The 14,208-nt window shown below is 32.4% G+C and overlaps 1 protein-coding gene across 2 annotated transcripts in view; it reads left to right on the top strand.

Annotated features, from left to right (window-relative positions):
* The window catches only part of hig (hikaru genki), a 177,911-nt gene that overhangs the window by 39,214 nt on the left and 124,489 nt on the right, over window positions 1–14,208 (top strand). Inside the window, exon 1 of one of the 2 annotated variants that reach the window (XM_069053161.1) lies at window positions 7,833–8,842. The exons of the other annotated variant lie outside the window; for it this stretch is intronic. Within the exon in view, the coding sequence (XP_068909262.1) occupies window positions 8,773–8,842 (70 nt within the window). The 5' untranslated portion in view covers window positions 7,833–8,772. Of the gene's footprint in view, window positions 1–7,832; window positions 8,843–14,208 lie in introns of those variants that run through there. 2 annotated transcript variants of the gene reach the window in all.

Here is a 14,208-nt window from a genome sequence, read left to right as displayed (position 1 = left end):
TTTTCTCAAAACTATTTCATATTTACGTCATTTATGCCCGGTTTCTGGAACGGCCCAATAACTAACTGACCGGTTAAATCAAGAGAAACGTTAGAAATTAACCAATTGCATTACAGGATTTTTGTATTTATCGGAGAGTTAATTAACTGACCCGATAAAATTGTTTCCAGAAACCGGGCCTTAGACATTTAATAGAGATAGGAAATAGTTTTGAGAAATAGTGAAATACAATTGACAAAAGAGGAAAACGAAAAGAAAAACAGTGTACCTTTAATTTATATTTTCATAACCTACAATTTTGTCAGTTGTTACGTCAGATATCTGTCAAATAAACTAACAAATCATGTACGGTTGCCGTGTTGCAAAAAGCTGAATAAAAAAATGTGCTTAATTGTATTGCCAATTCAAACAGTCCTTCTTTATCACTTTGTATTATACAGGATTATTCACATAAGAGTACGAGCCTAATACAGCCTAACATCCAACACAAATTACATTTCACAGCTAGAACAAAAAGTTTCTAATGAACGGGCTACGTGAATCAGCCTGTATATTTCAAATTTTGATAACGTATACACATCAATTTCTTTAAAATTTCTGAAATTGCGTCATGTTGGTTATGATGACAGATACTGTACTTATGTAAAACATAAAAAATATTGCTGATGTCATTCTGTTCTTGCGATGTGTATTTTTATGTTTTTATCTACGATCGTGTAAAAAGTAGGCACTTTTTGCACTAAAAATCTGTTGGAAACATTGTTTAGAAGTAGGTTGCTAAACGACGTGGTTCTCAAACGACTTTGGTTATTCATAAAATATTCAATCAATAATAATTATTTTATACAATTTACGTTGAAACCGGTGCGACGATCTCACGATCGTAAATTAAATATTGTAAGACATACGTGTAAAAAGTTCCTTTGTTGCACTCACATCCTTTAAAATACTCCCTCGTACCTCGCTCGTATTTTAAACCCGTTCGTGCAATAAAGGATAACTTTTTACACTTATATCTTAAATAACTATTAAATTATGTAAAGTGGACTAACTGTACCAGGTAACTAATGTAATGTGAATATAAATTTCATTTTCTCATTTTTCTTCTTTGACAAATAAGAGACATAAAGTTGACAGTGGTTCAAGAACCATTCGACCTAGTTAACTAAAGCAAGTATCATTCTGGGTTATTGTTGCAAAATATATTTACATAGTTTGGTCATTCGAGGAAGTGTATTTGGATTCCAGCGAATATCAACGGTGGAGGGATCGATCTTATAGCCCCCGACATCTGCAAATATCCTTCTCAAGCCCGGATTTCTTGCTTGCGAATTGATCAGCGATAAGTGATAATGCACGCACACAAATCTTGTAAAAAATGGATGGGTCCCTGTATACACATAAAATAAACGGACAGTTTCAGGAGAACGCTCTTCTGCTGCACGAATAAATTACAAATCACACTCGATTATATGAAAGCATTTCAGTTATTTCTGTATTTTTGTAATTAAGTGAATATGCATGAAATGTAACGCCGCAAAGTTGAAAGCTTTTGTGGGGAATATAAAACGTGGAACGAGCCCGGCCCCAAATTGGTCATCCTTCTCAGCTTGAAGCGCGGAAGGACAAACTTTCGTCTCCTGCTTTCATTAAATACAATTGTAGAAGTTGAAATCTAGAGCCACTTTACTTCCAGGGGATATTTTTCGAGACCCACCTTCTTGTATTATTAAAACTTGTTAATTGTGTTTTTATGTACGCAATATTAAATTTATCGAAACGCTTGTCTCTCCCATTTCCTCTTTCTCCATTGAACGCAATTTAAATCTGCCGACAGATACTTTTCTCGTAAATTATTTACGCATCAAGCAAAAAGTTTGCTAGTTTGCCAAGAAGGTAATCTCTGAAGTCGAGCACGAAACGTTAAGACAGTTTTTTTCGCTTTGATGGATTTCTTCTTGCCAATTATTGCTGAGGCAAGTTATTGTTTTTAGAATAACTTTCGATGTCCACATCCAACTGAGCCGGATTTAGGATCGTAACTTCGATGTAAAATAGTCTTGAAACCGATATTGCGGTTTGGACTCAATATATCAAATCCCTTACAATAGGGTTAGATTCTCAGTTCACCAAATCCTGAAAAATACGCCCTGGAATGGAATTGACAATTTGTTCAATGACCTGTCGTTCGAGGCTTTACAATTTGCATACACGTCTTATTACATTCTAATTTGGAAACTGTTCGCACAAAGTTTGGCGAACTTTTGTGCAATAAATTTCTTCATGATCATATTTTTAATTAAAAAATTAAAATTGTAATTTTCTCGTCTGGGCTATAAAACATTTTATTTATAACGTCATAACTTGAAGACGGACAAGAATGTGAATGGCTTGTTTTTTTTTTTTGTTTATTTTAACCTCGTTATATACGACTTACACAAGAGAGCTCGAATTAATGGATTTTTATATTAAACTAGGCAACAGGTTGAACATTTAATGACGTCTAGACTTCGACAATCCCTTACTTTTCTAAATAACTTCAAATATTTATCTAGATACGATCTTTGACTGAGAATTTTATAAATATTTCAAGTTTAATGATGCCTTTTTTTTCAATAACAAAATTTGATATTATTTTTTTATTATATTAAATTATATTACAAATATTTAACAAATTCATAACCTTGTGTTCTCACTTTGATAACGAACTACTCGACAATTGAAAAGGCACACTGCAAAAAATAACTACAAATTTTTTATTAAAAAAAATTAATACAAAAATTCTGTTTTGAATTTGAATGAATTTTTGGTTTAAAACATACAACACAAAACTGCACGTTTGTATCGCCGTAAAATTTAAATAAAATTGTATTTGCTGGTTTTATTTAAAAATTATTTGTGCCAATTGATCGTTAAATGTATTTGTCCAACATTTTGATGACAAACATTATTTTAATTGCCACTGCAGGATTACAGTTTTTGTGGAATTAATTTAGTTTGTATGTAAAATGAAAATTGTTTCCCAATAGCCGGTATGGTACGCTACAATATGAGTTATATTATGAAATTATAAAGCACAATCTATGGTTTTATGGGTTTTTAATAAATATTTCGTATTCGCTTCTCGCTGCCTAAAAATTTTAAATTTATCCTTAAAGTTAGCGTTGAAGAATCGATTGAGAACGCACCACGGATTATAGACAGACGAGTGGTGCGTTCAAAATCGATCCTTCAACTCCAACTTTGACGATATATTTAAACATTTAAATCAACATTAGTGGAAATATATCTTGATCATAACAAAGTTTAAGTACGAAACTATGATCGTACAAGATCTGCTTCAATTTCTTTATGAGTAATTTTTTTATACTATACATATAAATTTTTGTATATTTTAAATTATGTATTTCAAATCTAAGCCTATTAAAATGTATGTTTTATATTAATTTACGTGCTCTTTCAAACTGCGATCTCGAGAGTCTCTAAACTATCCGGATTAAGTAACTCTGAAGATTTGGTAACTCTATGGACTGACCTCATGTAAGCCACATGGGAAGTATAGTTCATCGGAGTCTGTAAGCAACCAGAATTCCCTTGGTATAGATATACAGGGGTATTCACGAGTAATAATGGGCCCAAAGACGTCCCGACGCAACCAAATAAACATATTTCTCAAACGACTAGATATCAATTGATCTTTTTATTTTTAAATGAATCCAAGACTGCTTTTAGTAAGACAATTTCCAGTTGTCGCTACGTGAAGTCTATGAAACCTAAAATGACCTAAAAAAAAATTGATGTCAACTTTTTGTCAAATTAAAAAAAACTAAAAGCAACTGGGCCGTATGATTTCCCTTTCATTATAGTTAAAGAACGTCGGTAAATTGTTTTGTCTCTGTCTAACATAGTGCTTGGCATATACTCTCACTTTGTCTAATCAATTATTTAGCTAATGAAACGCTTAACGAATAGGAAATCATGCTGCCCATTATGTATTAAACATTTTTAAATAAATATATGATCCACCAAGGCGATGAAAATGTATAACTGGTTGCGTTTCAACGTTGTAAGGCCCATTATTACTCGTGAATAACCCTGTATGTACTAGTATATACCAAAATACAATTTAAATTCATAACATTTACCTACTACGGCGTGATCAAGAATGAATCTGTTGGTAACAATGAAAATTTGAATTATTTTGGTATTACGAGTACATACATACCACTGTAATCTAAACGGATTTCCGGTTGTCAGCTTTGGCAAGTGTTGAAGGCAAATTTGAAATTTACCATTAAAGATTCATTTTTGTAATAGCATAAACATAACCGGCATAACCTATTTTTTTTTAAGTTAAAACATCCGGTCAGTGCCAATTACGAGACAAAAAACCACCAATATTTTTCAATTGTTTCATTGCCAACTCATTATTTTTCACGCTGTAACAATACCTAATATTAAACTTATTATATTCATTGAGTATCATAATGATATACCTTGCCGCTCTAGTGTCGTAAAGTGAAAGTTTAGTTTTTATAATACAATTTTATCTCATTTAATAATTATCTCTCACAATATTAATTAATAGTAGATAAAACGTTGTATACGATATTCGTACCGCAACTTCATATTACGGTATTTATTACCACATCATGTCGGAAATAATTATTGTCTAGGGCGAGCTTATTAAATAGATCAATTATCTTCTAAAATTTTGAACATGTTTCTATAAATAAAACAGTATTAGCATTTTACTAAACGTCAGTTTCATAAATGTTAATTTTAAAATCAAGCTGAATTCAATTTAATATTTATTGCACTTCATTGTTTATGGTAATTTCGTGTACCTATATCATGCATAAAATTTGGTATTTGTTTATCTCTATATTCCAAGAGTTGTTTGAAAGTGAATTAACTGAAAACGTGGTTCAGTTCCATTAGTCATTATAAGTTTGTAAAATCAGATAAGAGCTGAAGAGAATATTTTTCTCATAAAATACGCTGAAGTAAAGTTTTAAATAACGTTTTTGGGAGTTGTATTTATCGAATTTAACACGATAATGAAGCATCCTTAAGAGTGTTTATTTAGGATTAAAGTGAAATTTATTTTGAGACGAATTTTCGTAATACAGTCAATAGAGTGAGATCAACAGAGAACCTGATCACAACAGTATATGAACTTTTTCTCATGGTTTTGATTGAAAAAATGACGTCAATTTTTCTCGTGCAGAAGAAAGTTCATAAAGTTTATAGGTTCATAGATCGCTGCTATCAGATTCTTTATTGATCTCTTACTGTGCACAGTAAGATTCACCCAAAAAAAATATTTTAATAAAAAACCATCAAGGAACTTAATTTTTTGCTCTTAATTTTTTTATCTCTCGATCACCGCCTCTTCCACCCGGAGCAATAAATTAATGACCAGCCACCCCTATCTCCATGTCAGATACCAGGTCGCAGATTATTATTATTATATGTATTCTAAGATTTTCATAAATTTGTGAACTAGATACAATTCAATAGTTAAACACAAAAAATATTTCTATAGGTGATCGCCAAAGCATGTCATTAAATTAAATCATTTAATCTGCATAAAAGTTGGTTGTACCCAATTTAGAAAGATTTACAAATGTTGAGATTAATTGTAACCAACTTTCAGAATTTCGAAACACTGTATCAGCCAACCCAACATCAAAATTGTGCATTAATATTTCACGGTTTCTGCACTCTTTTGTGAAAATCACCTTACATGTACGGAAGTAACAAACTGTAACTCACAACTTCTGTAGTAACTGTAATAACTGCAATAATGGAGGTTTTATTACGTCTGTGTGCACGTTGACAAAGTAAACTTTTTTGCAATCCTGCAGCATGCAACGAATCCATCCATCAGTAACTATCGACTGAGAATGAATTTTAACTTTTCGCAGGGGCAGTTGTAAAACCCTTACCGCGAGTGGAAATGTGTTTCATTAAAATTGGACTGATGGCTAATTTTAATTCAGAATGAAAGTTACGTAACTAATTTTGGAATTTAATGTCAGTTGAGAAATGTTCCAACCTCTTTTACAACCAGCTGAATTATGCAACCCATCGAGTTGACACGGTTTGCCGACCCTAAATATTAACTTTGACCGGACTCATCCCTTTCGGCTGAATTAATAATTTCTAGACAGGAAGGTGATTTTCTTCTCCAGCTATTTGGCTTTTAATTTTAGACAGTTGTTGTGTCCCATTAGAATTCGGGTCACGTTCGCTTTAATAAATAATTTTGTTTGAATTATTGATTCCTTTACAAATTAGGGACAACAACGTTTCATTTGCTTTTTTAAGTAATTTTGGACTTGGAGTGTTTGCTTTTAATTTTTTGAGGGTGTCTACGCTTCACTGATCACGTTTAATTATATCCGCTTATTATCCTCTTTCACTTGCTGTTATTGATCCGAAATATCGGCCATTTGGGCTGTTATGGGTACCGTGAGTGCAAAGTGAATTTATTTATTGCGGCAGAAGCTTCGGAACGGATTAACGTTTCCGGGATTTATGCATACAATAAGAAACACTGCTGCAACAATATAAGACATTGTTGCACACGAGAATACAAAATTTCCCGAGACAAGCTGAACCGTATTTTGAATTATGACGCTGAAGATTTGCGTTACTACATCGGCATAACTCTGTCTTGTTGGCCAAGAAATGAGGAATCTCTTTATTAAAAAAGAAACATGCAAAGGAGGTAATTTGAAATTTGTATTCGCCTCATAGTGTATGAATAATTTTCTCTTTAACATTTCACATGTAAAGGTTCACCATGTCTTTTGTGAGGTTGTGCGCTATATTGTGCTCTGTTCTGCTGTTCGCCGTATTATGTTTTATATGTGATTTATAAATATAAATCAAACCATAACGCAACATTAATTTTAATGTACTCGTATCTGGCTGTATTTCCATTTTGACGATCTGTTTAAAATTGAGTCGCTTCACCGGAAGATCGCAATTCATCAGTTGGTTTGACATACTTGCCTCTGAAAACGGAAGGGTCATTTATTCCGGTGATGAATATATTTTAAAACATATTTTTTAGCCGTGTCTATATATTCAAATTATTTAATGAATGACACAAACTATTTCATCTGTATTTCCATAATATTCTGTTTGAATGCAGAATACGAAAAGAATACAACGTAGACTAAGATAGCCAAAAAAATTATATTGACTGAAAACTTCAGTCAGCATAATACATTTTTACTAAATTTAGATTAGTGCTTCGGGTTAAACTGACATTTCATAGAGGAATTACTTTGTGAAAAAGATATGCTGCCAGATGGTTTTGGATCATAATATATTGGAATCGACTAAAGCATGAAACTTGTTGTATTTTTTATTACTAATATACAGGATGAAATTTAAACTCCCAAAGCGCTGACAAATTCCAGGCGTAATGCTGCTCATAGAGCATCACAAACTGCGTTTTATTCTACGGTGAAAATTTCCCATTGCATGATGCGCCACTGTTGTGGTTCCTAGTGAGTCTCATTTTCCCTAGGCCATTCTACTGGTATTAAAATGTTATAATTCAACTTTTTGGATTTCCTGCTCTAAAGTACTATCCCCTACCTGGCATCTTCCAAACATCATGTTTTCTCACTCTTAGGCCCGCATACAGCTTTCAGAACAAGGATGGCCAGTTTGTTCACGTGAGCCGAGCGCAAGAATCTTCCCAACAAAAGAAAGTTGCACGTGCCGGTGTCAAGCGGTGATTATTACTGAGTTCTGACAACCCGAGTGTACGACTTACCGGCATCGAACTCAGAAATGGAGTGAAGACAAGCAAGCCTTCAAGGCCCCGCGGACACCTGAAGAGGCCCCGGTGTCCAAATCGGAAGGAAATACGACAAAACTGATGCCAAGACGGCAGTTTTAATTGGTAACATCATCAGGCCAGCAGGAGATAACAAGAGGTGTCTTATTCGGCACCGCAATCATTTTTCATACGCTACCGTTTTAACGCACCATTAAAGTCTCCAGCCCGGCACCTCCACCATTTTTCATATGAACCAAGGAAGTGTGAAAGTGTTTCTGGAAAAAAGAAAAAAGGAAAAGAACAGGGAAAGACAGAACAGGAAGACAAGAAGAGGAGGAAAAGGAGGTATTTGGGGCAAGCAAGATCACCTGTAGAGAAGAAAACAGGCAAGGGAATAGAAAAGACACTAAAAAAGCTGAAGGAAATGAAAGTGGGAATAAAAGAGGAAATAAAGGAGATGCGAAAAGAGAACCAAGAAGTTAAAAGAGAAATCGACCGACTGAGGGAAGCGTTAAAGAATAGAGAACAAAAATGAGAGGAAGAGAAAAACAACATGTCTGAGTAGCACTGCTGTAAAGGAAATGGAAAATGAAGAAAAGGAAGAAGAAAAAAATAACACGGTGATAAACGGATGGAGAGGTGAAGGAAAGAGCAAGCAGCAGATCAAAGAGGCCATAGAAAATTTTATAAAAGAAAATCTAGAAGAAGCTAAAGTCAAAGACTGCTACAACATAAACAAGGATCAAGTAATAGTGGAAATGGAAAAGTCGAGTGGGAAAGAAAAAGTGATAAAAAAGGGAAAACTGAGAGAAAAGAAGGAAACAGAGAAAATATTCACAGACAATGGCCTTACAAGACAAGAACGCGAGATACAAAAGAAACTAAGAACCATCGCGAAAGAATAAAAAAGAGAAGGGAAAGAAGTAAAAGTGGGATATAGGAAATAAAGGGAGTACAGTGGAGATGGAATGAAGAAACGCGGAGGTTTTTCAGTAGAGGGAGGAATATGGGATGGAGAAAACGGAGACAACGGAAATGGTAAAAGGACATAGCAAAAAATACAGAGTGACTACGAAAATTGGAGTCACTTTTCTTCATTTTGCCATTTTCAGAAAAAATTTAAGGTAAAAATTTAAGCATGAAAAAAAGAAATGGCAACAATTTTGTGCAATTGTCACTTTTTTAAACAATAATTGTTAATGTCACTGTCATGAATTTCAATATTGAGCAACGAATAAACATTATAACGTAAAAAAAAACAATGTTGCCAGCAACTTCATTTAATTTTTGCTTATAGTTCCATCTTTTGGGCAAATGTGGAAAAGTGAATCCAATTTTCGTAGCCACTCTGTATAACGAAGACGGCAAAAGTGAGGGTAATATACTGGAACATAGCGGGTTAAAAAAAAAGGATAATTTTGAGACTACGTGAGACAATTTGAGATAGTAGGGCTGGCAGAAACATGGGTAGAGGAACGGAGCTGGCAAAAAATAGAAAATTGTTATAGTCTGTTTTTTAATCAAAGAACCACGGCCTGTTTGCAAATATAAAATTTTACTAAACATAGGGAATTTAATGATATCTATTGGCTATACCAGCCAACGCCTGTCATTTTTAATGTCCTTGAAAGTACGCAAACTCGCAGCTAAAATTTAAACGTGTTATTAAAAATGCCTCGCAAAGTAAAACATTTATTAAACTCTGAAATTAGTTGTTATTAACTTTATTAACATGCTGCGCTACTAATATCTCTAATAACCTCAAATTTTATATGACGAGATTTTTACCCTAGGTCAAAAGTGTTCAATGTTGTCACCTCAATTTTGGGTGTAAATTGCGGTGTTGTGGTTCTTTGATTAAAAAATAAACTATAAAGGGTGTTTTTTTTAATTTGGCGTCGAAGTTGGAGAGTCGATTGAGAGCGCACCACCCGTGTAAAAGCGTAAGATTTAAACAGCTGATCCGTGATCCGTAACTTGTATACTGCGTTCACAAACGACAGTTCAACGCCTACTTTAACGCCAAATTAAAAAAACACCCCTTATACTGGGTGCCCCAAAATTCGCGGAACAACTCAATGAGGTAATGTCAATTCATGTTAGAAAAAAACGAGAAAAATAATTTAAAAATTCTATACCTCTTAGATTTGAAGATATGGGGGCCCAGAAGATGCAGCTTTGATCTCATTTATTTTAAATAATAAAAAAGATTTTGACTATTTGTCTTTTACTAGCCAGTGGCCTAATAATTTTGATCGATTGTGATCAGGTTTGCAACTATTTTCTCCAACATTTCCAAGTAGTGATTTTATGTTCGTTTTACCTCAAATAGCGTACGGCAACACGGCTTTGATTTTTCCCTCTCATTTCCAAGGATACAACAAAAATGAAATATTTGCAGACTATTGGGATGCACAGAATGTTTTTAAATGTTGCCACATTTAGTGTAACGAATAGGTCCATATATTCTACAAAAAAGAAGATTGATTTTTTTAAACATTTTTACCTGATCTCTTAATGACTACTTAACAACGTACTACTACGTTGTTCCGCGAATTTTGGGGCACCCAGTATAAAGAATACAAATGACTATGTCAAAGGGCAAAACGAGGAAAAAAGAAAGGAACAGTGGCGAAGCGGAATTTTGGAAATTGAATGAATCCGAAAGCTCGTAGGGCAAAAAAAAAGTTCTGTGAGTGTTAGAGCAGCGGTCGTTCTTTCTTCAAAAAACTGTAAAATATTTATTGAAGGTAAAATAACAAGACCTCATTTTTTTATCGGATAAATTTTTCAATTTCACATTTTGCTTTGACAATTTTACGAGTGGAATTTGGGCATTTTTATTCTGGTTACTCCCGAGAGCTTTAGCTCGAGGGTTTATTTAACCTTTGAATAAAAATGCCCAAATATCAACGAGTAAAATTCTAAAGCAAAAGTGAAAATTGGGAAATTTATATCAGATATAAAAAATTATGTCGTGTTATTTTTGGCAAGATTAATTCCAGGATACAAACTTTAACGCTAATTATTTCTTTATAATACTTACAGTTATTAAAAACACAATTATTAAAAACAATTTGAATCTGACCGGAGTAGCATGCAGTTTTAATCACTTTTGACAGATGACAGAGTAAGTAGCAGGACGTTTTATTGGCGTAGGATGTATGTAGGAATTAATCGCACAAAAACAATTTCACTCACTCTTTCGTTTCAATTGATAATTATAAAAATGTAAAAAAAATATTTGATTAAAAAAAGATCAATTTGTAAAGAATGTTTATTTTAGAGTTCTATTCATCTTCCATCTTCGGTTTTTGCCCCATAAGGTATCAAAAAATATATCACTCGAAAGCTCGATGAATTTGCCTTGAAGCAGTGTTTTTATTTTTGTATTCCCAACAACAGATTCCGTGAAACTACAGCCCAAACAAAACCTTACCCTACTGTATCACTGGGATCTAGATCGATTTTTTAAAAATATACTTTATACAAGTAGTCCTATCCCACCTCCACCCGGCGGCACGGCAATTTTGCCGGAGTACATACACTATTACGGATAATACTATCAAGTAATAGTGCAGTGCTTATCAACATAATTACCGGCGTCTCGCCTCCGCATTTTGACTTTTTTGTGTTTTATGTTCTGTGTCAATGTTAAGGAATTTCCTCACGATGTGACATGAGTATAATAATATACCTTTTTGAATTTCAACCACCAATGTGTTCTCTAAGTCCAAAATTTTTAAATTTTTAAAAAGAGATTGGGGTACTATTCCTGTTGCTGAAATTATAAATGGTAAAATCGAAATTTTTTCTAAACACCAAAGATTTCTCATAGCAACGGAGAGTTCTAAATATTTATTAATTTTTGTATTATATGTCTGTGTTATATTGTGTGAATTTGGAACAGCTATATCTAAAAGATATGCTTGCTTTTGTTGTTTATTTAAAATAATAATGTCTGGTCTGTTATGCTGAATGTGAATGTCAGTTAAAACTGTCCGATCAAAATATAATTTGTAATTGTCATTTTCTAAACAACTTTCTGGTTTATAAATGTAATGTGGTTGTGTATCCTTTAATAAATTGAATTTAACTGCTAAATTCATGTGTATAATTTTTGCGAATATATCATGACGTTTTTTATATTCGCTTTGAGCCAAAACGGTGCAAGAAGAAATGATATGTTCAATGGTTTCCCCTTCAGTTCCGCAAATCCTACATTTATCAATGATCGATTGTAAACCGCATATGTGTTTTTTATAATTTCTTGTATTTATAACACGATCTTGTATTGCAAATATAAAACCCTCAGTCTCAGGATGAATATTTGATTTTCTAAGCCATGCATGAGAAGCTTGAATATTAATTTCTGGCTGTTCTAGCTCTTTAAAATATCTCCCATGTAAAGACTTTTGTTTTATATTTGCTATAGTGTCAGGTATATTTGGCTCAACAATATCTGAAATTATATTATCACTTAAATTTAAAGGTGTGTAGCCTTTATCCGCTGAAACCAAAGCATTAAAAAAAGTATTATCACGAGCTCTATTAAGAAAATAATTTTTTAGTGAAGCAATTTGATTATGTTGTAGAATTTCTAGATTTGAAAAACCCCTGCCACCATTTTCGCGTGGTAAATTAAATCTTTCAATAGCAGATTTGGGGTGATGTTTACAAAATTTTGTAAAGAGAACTCTAGTTTGAATATTTATATTCTGTAAATTAGTTTTGGACCATTTTATAATACCAAAAGAATAGGTCAACAATGGAACAGCATATGTATTAACTGCTTTAATTAAATTATTACCGTTTAATTTTGATTTTAAAATAGATTTAATTCTTAAATAAAATTGTTTTTCTAAATTTTCTTTTATAATTGAATGTTGAATATGATTTGATTGATTAATACCTAAATATTTATAAAATTCTCCTTTATTTAAATTTTTAATTATTTCTCCTTCTTTAGTTATATATTCTAAATTTTCGTAATGACCGCGACATATTGATTGCGTTTTACACTTATCAATACCAAAACTCATGCTAATATCATTTGAGAAATTTTCAGTTATTGTTAATAAAGATAAAATGTGATTCTTTTTAGATGCATAAAGTTTTATGTCATCCATATAAAGAAGGTGATTTAATTTTGATAGTGTGGTATTATTATGTCTAATATTAAAACCGTATCCAGTGCTATTTAATAGATTTGTCAAAGGATTAATGGCTAGACAAAACCATAAAGGACTTAAAGAATCTCCTTGATAAATTCCCCGTTTAATTTGAATAGGCTCGGATTTTAATTTAGTATTGTTTATTGATAAATTTAAAGTAGTTCTCCAAAATGTCATTACATGTGATAAAAAGTTAATCAAATCCAAATTAATTTTATAAATTTTAAGAATTTTAATTAACCATGAATGTGGTACTGAATCATAGGCTTTTTTGTAGTCTATGAATGCGGTAGTTATATTTATGGATTTAAATAGTGCCTGAAAATTGGTACTTTGTCGTTTTTCGCTTATGCTCGTAAAAGGTAGCAAAAAAATATATCGTAATATTTCATTATTTCTTCAAATTTTTCGTACATTTATAAAATAAAAAAATATACATGAAAACAAATAAAATGCTGTACCAAAAGTAATCACATTTTTTGTAACAAATATTAATTTAATTTTTTCATTTTCTATAGTATTTTCTCAGATAAATCGTATTTTTTTAATTAAATCACGTAACGAAATGTAATAAAAAACACAAACCAACAAATTACCTTTGAGACAAGAAAAACACATCGTTATGTTGGCACTGGCAAAATGTTTTGGGTATTCCTACGTATTCCTACGCTGGACATGCCTGGATATGACAACTGCATGCGTTAGCTTCAAATTTTATTTGACAAGCTTTTGGTTTTATTTATCAAAACGAATTTTGCCTTGAATAAAAAACTCAAATGAAGGTTTTAACCAAAGAAATAAATAATAATTCTGGCATTAAGTACGGTTAAACACAATTTTAGTAAATTAATAAATGGTTTTTGTAACCGAATTTTATCTCCAGCGTCAGATTTCTGAAGGGATAGGTAAAAAGACAGGTCATATTACGTGACCTTGAAAATTATTTTTCAATATTTTTTTGACTTTTTTCGAAAAGTTAAGCTTACATTATACTCTTGCTTCTTTTTCAGTAGTGGCCCACATGCATGTAGATTTACTAGTAAAGGTTTGGATCATTGAATACCACTTGCTCCGGTAACTTTGTAATATTGTTTAAAAAAAAAACATTACAAGCTCGATTATTTTTGCAGTATTCTAATTGCAAAGGATTGTTGGTGACAATAGATCTCTTGATTTAAACGACTGTTGCCAATTAGAGAAATTCATTAACGTTGATAATAGTTCCTCTTG

This window comes from Tenebrio molitor, chromosome 1 (assembly GCF_963966145.1).
Source record: "Tenebrio molitor chromosome 1, icTenMoli1.1, whole genome shotgun sequence".
Taxonomy (NCBI): Eukaryota; Metazoa; Arthropoda; class Insecta; order Coleoptera; family Tenebrionidae; genus Tenebrio; species Tenebrio molitor.
The sequence above is the reverse complement of the archived record's forward strand: the minus strand, read 5'-3'. Positions and strand labels throughout refer to the sequence as shown.